The following is a 12,149-nucleotide window of genomic DNA, read 5'->3' as shown; positions in this document are numbered from 1 at the left end:
GGCACACTCCTAATTAAACAGCTTCCTCTCGATGCTGCCTCTCTACATTGGCCTACATACACTCATTTTCTCTAACCTTCAGCCCAACACGTGCACATGCATGTGTCTATGCCTGTCAAACCAAATGTCATATCAAGTTCTGCTGTCTATATCAAGTGTAGTCTAAACATTTTTCATCCACTAGCTACTATTTAATAAGCTTAACTCTCATTCTAACATCCTTCGCCATTTCAATAGCAGACTTGATGAAATAATCAAACCACTCAAGGATCAGACCCTCAGACCAATGCACCAGACAGCCTCCCCTGTGCCCACTTTATCCTCTATCTGCTGTGTTAGCCTTCAGTCAGTCACGGCCGACCTTCAGACATGCTGGAATCAGGCCCAGAAATGTGGGGGACTAAAGTCTAGACGGGCACCATAGATTCGGGGTTAGCGGCAAGAATCATACAAAAGGAGCCCTCCATTCCTGGGGCAACTCTGGCAGGCTAGCGGTCTGGGGCTGGAGAGAAGCCCACATTTCACAGCATGTTTATGAAGGCAAGGAGACAAGCCAGCAACAAAACAACAAAACAAATTCGGCCCCTTTCCTTATTGGAAATAGCAGCTGAGCCATGTTGCCATGTTCAGACTATGTTGCATGAACAAAAACAAGCTCATGGCCCTGAAGGCTTCAAAACCAAGTGAAATAAAAGCTCACCGAATACTAATAGATTTTCTGGTGAAATCTCATAACTGTAGCTTGGATCTCTGGCAGACCAATGTACTCAAGAGTCTGGTTCTCTGATAAATTGTGTTTGCAGGTCATTTGAAAAAAAAGGAATGTTTTCATGTGAAGTCCATATTTCAGCAGTTGGGTGGTTTGCCTTATTCAGCATGTAGTGGACCAGAAAGCCTTTTCCACTCTGCACCATAGACTCATGCAGAAAGCCGCTGACTCTGAGGTGGTCCCATTAGGCCAGCAAAAATGACTTCATGCCACTCAGCAGCCCCGCCTCTGTCGTGTGAGTGTAGTGGGATGTGTGAGGCTGCGAGAGAGGGCGAGAGGGTGGAGAGTTCCACACACTCTATTACACATCATTTTATGGTACCTTGCTGAAACTCGATGTGTGCAGGGGATGCTTTTACACATGTATCAACACACACACACACACACACACACACACACACACAGACTCAAAGCAGACCCTCTGGCCCACACATTCAGCCAAGCATCCCGTGTGCCTGCAATGTCGAGCAAATGAGATCCCCTTCCGAGAGAATGAGAGAGAGGTCGCAGCTTATTGGAAGCAGGTGGTCGGCTGGGAGCAGGGGAAGCCGCTACTTCATTAAGTGTGGTTTGAACATGCTACTATGGATGGAGATGACAAGGGGCAGGGATGCCACATGTGTGCTTGTGTGTGTCTGAGAATTTGCGTGCATATTTGCATCAAACCACCTCCCTTTGGTATATTGGGAGAAGACCTTACGCCTATGTCTCCTTATACAATTACAAGTAAAGTAAAAGGCTTTTTAATTTGCCAAATACACTAGATTGGTTACTTTACAATACACACACACACACACGCGCACACAGAGAGAGCCTCCCCATGCAATGAAATCTAGTCTCAAAGAGATGAGCTTAAGACCCATCAGCCCACAGTTGAAGCAATACCGCACTTTAAGGATGTAATTACAGCTGTCTGTGGTTTATATGGGGGGGAATGGGGTCGGGCTCAAGGAAAATCCATGCACACAGATAAATTCTGTCATTGGGCGCTGCTCAATATGAGCTAATCCCAGTACAAAGGCATACAGTATAGGACTGTGCAGACAAATGGCACAATAGTGAACCAAGTGGCACTCTATTCAAGAACACAGCTGCTCCTCATAGAGACATTCTTGTGCATTAAAACGACTGGAGGAGATTGGAGGAATCGTTCAATCATTTGGGTCTTTTAACGTATCTTAAGGGTATGGATTGTATCTAAGGCTTATAATTTTAGAGCAATAATTTCCAAAATCCATCGAACATGGTTAGTGCATTAAGATTAAAACGAATAAAGATAGACCAAATTATATATCCCATATGATATCACTGCTTCACTATCCTATATAGAATAATATTTGTTTCACGTCATTGAAAAAGAGCATCTGTCTGTTGTTTGAGGTTTATGAGTGTAAAAAGCAGCATCTCATGTCCTCTCACTGTGTTTGCGTTAACAAGAAGGACAGTGAAGTCTTTCATCATTTATGACCCATCCCAAATCCACACAATGGCACCCTAGTCATGGGATAAAGGGGTGCTTATAGCATGGTCATCTTTCTATTAGTTACGCATCTGAGATACTGACTTTCTTCTCTATTTGCTAAGAGATGGACATGCGCACACACCACCTCCTCAACCACCACCCCCACCACCACACCCCCACCCCCACCACCACACCCCCACCCCACCTTCCCCTTCACACACACATATACACACACATGTGCAACATGCTGTGATTCGTTTTTTTGGCTGGTGGAGAGTTTAGGTTCTCTCTCCTAAGTGTGAAAATGCACACAGCACACACGCACACACACGCACACACACAGATCAGTTATCAGCTTTTGTCTACTGCATGGCCTCTTATCGTGCAGCTGCATTACAGGAAAGGGCTGAGAGCTTTGAGGAACAATGAGCAGGCACCTGACCTCTCTGGCATGACCTTGTGTTTCCACACCCGGCAGGCCCGAAGGGAGCCCACGGAGCGCTGCTGAATGCCATCTACACCCACAGCCCAAAATAGCCTCTCGTTTTTCCGCCCACACTCACAGGGAGCATGAGGAGGGCGCGACTCTCATTTTATGTTATTTTGAATTTTAAAAAAATGTTTGAATACTGGTATATCACATAAAAATTCTCTGTGTCTGACCTCCACATATACTGCACTTTTCTCCTTCTCTCACATATTGGTGCCTTTGTGGAGAGAAAATACAGTTTAAAAATGCCTGATCTATTGTCCCTTTCTTCCCATAAGAACACAGTAGCAAAAGGGTAAGAAAGTCATATATGACATCTTTGCCCTCTTAACAAAATCAAAGTGTTTTACTTCACTGCTACTGTGAAGGAATGAGAAAAAAACTGAAAAAACTCAGACAGCCAAAAAAAAGAGAAGTAAATAATAAAGAACCTTTATCCCGACGATCAAATGTTTATTGGCACCCTGAGGTCTGGTGGCATGGGAAAGGGGGGATTTGAGTCTTGTGCCTTAGCTGGCCAAGGGCAGCAGTTCATCGGGTGCTGAATGAATAGAGGCTTGCTTACTCACCCTGTCTCTCCACGCCTATTCTTCTCCATTCGCTTCGCCAGAGCAGTAAGCCAAGTGCTAAATTTAGAATCGTTGGTTGCTATTTTTAGGCCACTACTGGTTTTTTTGAGGCATTTATTAGGGGAAGAACACTAAAAAAACACACAGACTCTCACGCACACACACACCACACACACATGGAGGGATTGAGTGGGAGGGAGACAGAAAGAGAGGGAGGAGGAGGAGGAGGAGGAGGGGGTGGTGGAAGGGGCTCCCAATTTGGACATCTGAAATGCACTCGTTTTTAAAGTGTTGCTGCGTGTGCTCTGCAGCTGTTTCCAATCAGATGACGGCTAGGGAAAACAAGAGAGAGAGACATACACACACAGAAAGAGAGAGAGAGAGAGAGAGAGAGAGAGAGAGAGAGAGAGAGCATGCAAATGCCCCTCAAGAATTCATCAGCCACGAGGTATAAGTACAACAAGTTATTCTGTTGCCGTCTGTCCAAACAGCTTTAGATGAGGAAGGCTGGGAGGCTTGAAGAGCACAAAGAAACTCCTCACTTGCTGACTGATCAGCCTGGCTTTGAAAGTTGAAAGACGTCTCACAAACAAAGAAAACAGAATTTGTTTTTCAACTGATCTGACTTGTAGAAAAAGGACTGTGGCTCATTTCTGCTCAGGGAGAACTTTATAATATCTTTATAGAGAGACATAAAAAACCATTGGTGAATAAGCTGAGCAGCAGCCAAACTTTAAAAATGGATGCCAAAACCAATTTAAGTGTTACTGTACTAATTCCTGAATTAAAATTCAGTTCTTTTTATTATTCCATCTTATTTCATTTCTCTGGTTCTCAGCCATATGATTCTTCCTATGGTTCTCAAAGTGGGGTCTGGTGACCCTAGGGGTCTGTGATGTATATGCAGAGGGATCGCTAATACATCTATATCAAAATGAGTGGAGGCTCAAATAAGTGAATATGATGGAACATATTTGTTCCTATTTGTTCTTTAAATTAAATCTGTGCTGTGATCATAAGGTGGTCCCTGGAAGCAAAAGGTTTAAGAAGCCCTGCTCTAGTGGTGTTACAGCAGCACTGTGTCACTAGAAAAAAAAGCACAGCTGGAAAAAAGGGTACTTAGACCTTAAATCCCAAAAACATCCATATGATTGCTCATATTTCACCTTATCTAATATCCATAAACTGCATGCTATTTGCTGTTACACTTTTGGCCCCTGAACAAGCGAGAAGGACAGGAGAGTTTGTATTCTGCTTAATCATGATAAGCACAAACACTTCAACTTATCTGATTGGAGCTTAAAAGAGCATTCTGAGTTAACATAGTTGTTTTGGTGAGTTATCATATAGTTCTTTGTAAGTAGAATGAATAGTCCTTCATGTGCAGCGCTGCGAGAGAACTGCTCTGGGCGAATGTTCCTTCTGATGTCGGCACTACAAACAAGTAAGGAAAGAGTGAACGAGACGACTGAGGCAGAGTGCTCTAGCAGGCTGTTGACGTGCAAGCACCCACACGAGCCAAATATCTTTTAATTAAGTCATAACGGCTACTTTGAAGAAAAATTAAACTGAAATCAGTCCAATTAATTAGCGTTTCTTGGCAACATTAAGCATTCTGCAAGACGTTTAATGAACCTGAGTTGACGCTTCTGTGCAGGTTTTTTTTATTTCCCTCACTCCCTCTCTGCTTCAGATAGGCGACAGTGTAGGGGAGGTGAGTGCCCTGCATGCGCTCTCTCACACATCTCACCATACGGAGAACCATAAGAGGGCAAAACATCGTGAGGGAGCTTTGCGGAATCTCATTAGCTGAGCAGGTAGTCATTAACAGAATGACCTTTGAAAATAATTACCGACCTCTCTTTTTCTCACACGCTGTTCCCTCAACACCTCTGCCGCCCTTATTCGCTCTCTTCCATTCAGAAGTTGCAGATGGAGGATGGAGCTAGCGCTAGCCAAGATTAAGAGATGAATGTTCAGATTAGGTTAATCTGGGGAGGGAACGAGATTGGCCCAAGATGTCCACTGGCTCCATGTGGATGTACATGTGAAAGGGTTGACTTGAAGGTTGTTGTGCTGTTCCCATATCCTCTTATTTAAGAACCCCATAAATTATGTAATAAAGGTTAATGTCAAATCAATCCTAGTAAAGACTGTAAAATAAAGCTTGATATATTGTTTCATCACATAAAAAGCTAGCCAATTAAACCTGAACTTAGAATGAAGCCTTGTTAAAGGATAGGAAGACTTTGAAGAGCGTCGCCAATAACTAAGCACTTTCGGTGCAACATAGCCGGTCTTCAGTATCACTAACTCATGCTGGAAAAGAGCGTAACAACCCACCGATTTTCCCAGCCCTGTCTCGGCTCTTCTCTAATGCTCCTCACATGTCGGGTAGCCTTGCCTGGCACTTGCCGTTATAGGAACTCTATCTGTCTGAGTTTTTCATCTGCTGCCAAATAAACCATTTGCTGTATGCATGCCAGCGAAATATTTGACATCCCACTCCGTCAACTGCACTGCGCTGCTTTCTTCCTGCTAGTCTGAAACAGACTAATTTTACCTTATGTAAGCACCTGTAATTTGGTCTTTCTTTGCAACTTTACATGTAATTACCTGGACCTGCCCACCTATTGTCGAGCCTCAGATGTTGCTTTGCAGGAGACTTTTAATGGGTTTTTGTGTAAGAAAAAAAAGAAAAAAGCCACTGAAAACAATTTGCCTGAGATGAACCAACACACCAAGAAAGCACAACTATGTTATTGCCATATTCAGTAGGGTTTGACAGTGCTATCAACACTGATTTGTCGTGAGCAGTCTTTTCCGAGTTGGCATTGCTTTACTAAGTCTCAGTCGGAGTAGGTTCTCCATAGATTCCTCACATTTAGTGCATATCCTCCACTTCATAGGAGTGATAAAACATATTGCATGAATGCATAAAAAGATGGTTTAGTTTCTACTTATTTGGACATAAATCATTGGAGCTGGAGCAAATTATCTGTCTATCTTTCTCTTTAGCTCTTTTCGGTCTTGTTTTTTTCCTTATGTGCTGTATATAGGCGCTTATTATAGCATGTTGGATTGAGCGGCTAGCCTAGCAGACGTTTGGGTTAAAAGAGGAACAGGCCTGACCCTGAAGAGCCGAGATGAAAATCGAGTGAAAGGAAGAGGAGAGAGGAAAAGCGTGCTGATGAGAGCTGGGGTGAGGGAGTAGGGCCTTCAGCCCCTTGCAGACACAGCTAAAGAGGCCGGGCAGAGCCTGCTGCTGCCACTCTCCCAGCGACGCTAATTATCAGCCGAAGACATGCTAATTACATGGAGCTTTATTGCTAATGTAGCAGGCCGCTCTTCGAGACGCCCACACGCTGTGCCCGGCTCCCCTGCCTCTCCTTATCCTCCCACTGCACCCTCCAAGGCATGCTGGGCAAAGACAGGAACAACTACATTTTATCATTGAGCTTGTTTTTTATCCTTATATGAGCCTTTGGGGATTCTTTCATTTATATAAGACAGAATATTTACTTGTGGATATAAATATACAAGGGCGTGGATGTATACGTTTGCTGTAGATGTATGTCTTTCAATCTTTTTCTTTTATTCACACAAAAGTTTAGATGTGTTACCTCTTCAAAACTAGCACCCACCTCCCAGTTCCAGCCCTCCTCCCGAAGCCCAGCTGAAGGCTTCAGCCCTATCCTGCCATCACAACAGTAAGTCTGCTTTGTTCCTCTTGACCTCCCACTACCCCATCTCCCCCGGCCGTGATGTAACCTAGCAGCAGCCAAATGGGGGCCCTGTAGGAGCTCGCATGCTCGCAAATCCAGTTAGCTTGCTGCCTCAGGCGCACTCCCAATCAATTTTCACTAGCACAAATCTGCCAGGGTGGACAAGGAGCTAGCACTAACTTCTATTTCTTCTACAACCACACTGTTCTTTTTTCACACCCCTTTCCCTTCGGCACATCTGAGCAGATTATCCTTGAATTATGGTTCTTTTATAATGTGTGCTCAAAACACCAATGTTTGGAATTCTGGTTGTTTTTCTTGATATTTCACTAAATCAAAGTTCCCCAAACATTTCAGACATTGTGTAATTTGTGCCAGTTTGGAACTTGTGCTTTCTGTAATAACAGTTAAGAAAGACATGACAGCCTGATGTAAAGTGAAGTGACCCAAAATGGCATGATCACTTATTTCTGAGGTGGCTGTTTAACATTTATTGTATTTAAATGTGATTTAGCCTACGGATGTCTAATGCTACCAGATATGCTCTTAACTTGCCACTTAATGGATAGTAATGCACTTATGCACTTTGGTTTCAAGGAATTCCAAATTGAAGCAGGACAATTTATAATTCATTCTCTGGCTGAAGTTTAGGTCTAGACAAGATTAAAAGTCTACTATACACATGTCTATAATGCATTAAGGGAGTGTAGTGGTCTACTGGCTTCACTTGGCAAGCACATCTGCTGTGATAGAAATATAAAGCAGACAATAGGTTTTATCCAGTCTCAGTATGCTATATAGTTCGGAATCAAGTGCGATTCTTATCAATGTGAAATGATCATCACAGAATCACAGATACAGTAAATGTTCCTCACTGGTGTTCTAGATACATTTCATGTAAGTGTTCACTCAGTGTGCAAGGATGTCTCAACATTATGAATATACAGTATGAAGGAACAAAGATGGGGAAAAAAAATCTTAATTTACAGCAATATCGAACAAATGAAAAAAAAAAAAAAGCTTTTGTATACACAAGCTTGTGTGAAATGGAGATGAGAGAGGGGACTGAGGGAAAGCGTGCTGTGACTCTGGAGGGTTTATGCAATATTTCTGAGAGAGAGAGAGAGAGAGAGAGAGAGAGAGAGTGAAAAACTGTTAACAGAAAAAAATACAGTCTGAATCAATGACAAAGTAAAGGATAATTCTAGTGCTACTTAACCACAACAGAAGAGCTTGGTTAATTTTGTGTACTGTATAATTCTCAAGCTTTTATAAGGAGAAGGATCTTATTTACATTCTTACAGAGAAGCCATAATTTTGAATTAAAAAACAAGCAAGTCAGGTGGAAGATTTAGCTTCAGATTTTTTTTGAAAATGATCACAAAGATCAGAATGGCATAACGAACCCAAAGCTTCCGTTACAGTCCTTATCTCTATGTACATTTCCAGTCTTGCGGACGATCTTTTTCCATACTGGAAACTCACCTGAATCAACACACGGGTAAGGCTTAGCTGACAAGCTGAATCAGGAAGAACACTAGGTTATAACCATATTAGGGTGGAGTCAGGGAAAAAGAGCTAGCTAAGGTGCGTCTCTGGCTGACACTTGCACCAATCCAGAGAGGACAAACAGCATCTTTTCCCATAAATCCTTAAGTGCCTCAGAAGCCCTTGAGTCCTTGGCCACGTCTGTGTGGAAAGCTTGTTGCGCAAGCGACTCACGCTGGGCTTAACATTTGCTACTGGACGTCTGCCTCGTGATTGGCCTCTGTCATGGCTGTTTAGCTCGGACTGAACCCGGCTTTGGTTTCAGGAACGAGGCCAATGCTGGCGCAGCAACCAGCAGACAGCATGTCTCTGAGGCCTGAGACTTATCCAAGGCTTTAGCATGTTTCGATCACTGTTGTGAGACACAAAGTGGCCAGAGACAAGCGGGATACAAGGAGCTTGTGTCATACACACTGGCTAATGTCTGTTTGCTAAAACAGTAGCAGTGGTCTGGCACTAGAGCATGCCCTCTAGTAACACTACGATTCTCTCTTCCTCCACATGCATGAAGGAAGCTTCACATGTAATTGGGATGTATTACAACTGTAGCTGAATTAATGATTTTGTACTTTATCTCCCCAATGATTATATTAAAACCCACAACATTTATCACTCTCTGCTCCATTCATTTCTCCTCAAGTCAGCTTGTACAAGCTGCGTGTGTTTCAGCTAGCTGGTGTACGGCAGATTCCTCACCTCCACAATGTCAGAATTGGTCCTGCTCTCATGAGGCTCGTTGTACTCTGTGTACTTCAGTAACACTTTGTCCATGTCGGTGCTCGCGTACTGGAAGAGCTTGTTGGTGCTGTTGAAGATGATGAGGGCAATCTCACAGTCGCATAGCACACTCAGCTCATAAGCTTTCTTCATCAGTCCAAACTTCCTCTTGGTGAATGTCACCTACATTGTGACAGGGTGGAGAGGGGGAAAGAGAGAGAGAGAGAGAGAGAGAGAGAGAGGGAGACAGAGAGAGTGAGAAGAGAATAGAAGAAAACATGTTTAAAGGGCATTTACACAAGATTGGAAAGGTGTGAGAATATTGTCTTGAATCTTTCTCACTCTTGAGCTGCACAGAACAAAACTACTGTTGGAAAATCAATGTTTTCCGATTTCTTTTTTGTTCATCCAAAATGTCTGGGAAAACAGACACTGGCATAATCAGACTTTTTCCACTCGTATATCAAGCAAAGGTTACAGAAAAGAATTTCTTGCAAAAACCTGGGTTTATAGAACAAGTCAAACCCTGTGCGTTATTAGAATATGCTTAAGCATTAAAATGCCTCAGATTATCCTCTAATATTTGTTAGAGGTAAATGAGTGAACAACTTCAGACAGACTCTGTTTTATAATTGTATAATTGTGAAGAGATAATGATTCTGACACTACTCAATTTTAATCACTTGTTAACTTCTTCTTCTTAAACTTTGTTTGAATTGCTAAATTCAATTGTTAAACCTTGTAACAATTGAATTTGTTAGTGTAGTTTATATTCAAGGCAAAGGTGGATCTCTGAGAAAGGAAATGGATACAGCTGAAATTTCTAATTCCAAAAGAACAAAACCGCACGTATATAGACAGATGACACACACACACATACACACGCACAGATCGTCATCTCTCACTGCTCACAGTGCTGACATGTAACTTCTCAGTAAATGTTCTCGTCTATCAAATTAGTAACATTAAAAATAAACACCCCTGGACATCCCCCTGTGCGTGTTTCAACATGTTTAGTCCAGAGAAATGCACCTCTACTGAAAACACAATACTGATAATGAATAAAAATTGTTTAGAAGAAATTAGAAGAAAATAAGAAATGAATCCAGCCCTTTGTCATGGTATAAATTGGAGTTTGTGTTATACGGCAGAAAAATAGTCAAAAACAGGCAAACTAGGCAAAACAGTTGAATTTCTTTTAAACAAAAATTGCCCATGTAGTATTTCAGAAGGTTTACAAGCTCACTAGCTCAAAAAAACTTGTAAGAAATACATAATTAAGTAGGCAAAAGGGAATATGCCACACACACATACACACACAAACACACACACACATAATCAGACAGTCGCATATGTGCTGAAAATGGAGCTCACAATCTCTCATTTCCCCCCTTTTGTTCTGCCATGCCACTCTTGAAGTTCAAAACAAAAGATTCTTTCAGGTAGCAAAGGAGCGATGACCCCAGGGTTGGCCCACACTTTCATCTGGCTCACATACGGCTGTGGAATGCCCTCATCAGAATCCGCCTGCCGCAGCAGGGCCACAAACATAGCCTCCTCGATGGGACCACATGTCCAGTATAGACGAAAATCTAAAGTTTTGTGCCACATTTGGCACAAAACTGATAATACACAAGCACAGAATATTGCCCAGATTACAAATGCTATTAAATATGATGCACAGTTCCACTGTAGGAACCTTTTCAGGAAACCAGGCACTCAGGATCTCTGAAACGTTAAGCACATTTCCCCTGGAGGAACCAGGACCGATTTTTGCTGAGACGTAGTCACAAAATATTCCATAATCTAAGTAGAAGTGGGCATCTTAAATGTAGCTGCTTACACTTGGTTCACTTTTGTCTCAGTGTACACTCATTGTTGCTATTACTGACCCTTATGTGCCGTATGTAAGTCAGAACTATCTGATACTGTATATGGGCTTGCAGCAAAGCCAATTACCTGGGATGTGATGCTGTACAGATATGACAATATAGCTTTATGCTATAGTTTTATGCTCTAGCATGTATCTTGAAATAAAGTACAAAATTTGTTCTGGTAAACTGAAGGCTGAGAGCAATACTCTAAACAAGTGTGTTTAAAAAAATACTTTTTTCTTAATTGTGATGCTGTAAGCATACTGAAACTGGTTGGAAGTTCTGCACAGGGCGCTCCATGAAATATAAAGCAAACGTGTCTACACTGTATAACATAAATAGTTTGATAATTCAATACAATGTCATTGCTAGTTAGCTAGATTAGATAGCTTTGATAATTACCTAACCAACATAATACTGTGTATTTGAAGAGTGTCAATGTCAAAATAACTGGCTTGAATGTAAAAGAAATTGTTAGCATTAATTTAAAATCTGTCCAGGCTTCTATATCCTTGTATTACTAGTAGTACTGATACTGTAAGCTATCCTGTTCATTATTCATGGCTGCTAGTGTGTGCAAGTTTATTTGTATTTTGAAACACAAACTAGTATCTTATCTATCACAAAATAGTATCCAGAGCAATATTAGCTAGTTGTCTATCTCAACATGTTCATGCCTAAGCAAATCTAGCTAGCTAATGTCAAGAAAATTTCAGAACAAAAGCTAGCAAACATCAGAAAATATCCCCAAGCAGGGTTTGCTAGTTAGAATCCTCAAACAAATCCAGCTAGATAACGTTAAAGAATGTGCCACAACAAAGCTAAGCTAATGCTGGAAAAATTTTGCATATAACTAGCTAACAATCTATGATTAACTGAGAGAAGTGTGGATTCAACTGGTTATTCAAGTAGGGGGCAAGATTCCTATGTGGTAACATTGAAACCTGTGGTATTTATTTGTATGATTATCACATAGTTTTTATCTATCACATAAT

General features: G+C 41.8%; 1 protein-coding gene across 8 annotated transcripts in view; it reads right to left on the bottom strand.

The window, feature by feature from the left end:
- The window catches only part of mef2cb (myocyte enhancer factor 2cb), a 66,817-nt gene that overhangs the window by 16,852 nt on the left and 37,816 nt on the right, over window positions 1-12,149 (bottom strand). For all 8 annotated transcript variants that reach the window (XM_053228786.1, XM_026931232.3, XM_026931234.3 and 5 more), the window contains one exon: window positions 9,260-9,463. In XM_053228786.1, coding sequence (XP_053084761.1) covers window positions 9,260-9,463 — 204 coding nt within the window. The remainder of the gene's footprint in view (window positions 1-9,259; window positions 9,464-12,149) is intronic.

This window comes from Pangasianodon hypophthalmus, chromosome 24 (genome assembly GCF_027358585.1).
Source record: "Pangasianodon hypophthalmus isolate fPanHyp1 chromosome 24, fPanHyp1.pri, whole genome shotgun sequence".
NCBI lineage: Eukaryota > Metazoa > Chordata > Actinopteri > Siluriformes > Pangasiidae > Pangasianodon > Pangasianodon hypophthalmus.
This window is presented reverse-complemented; position numbering and strand designations above follow the sequence as displayed.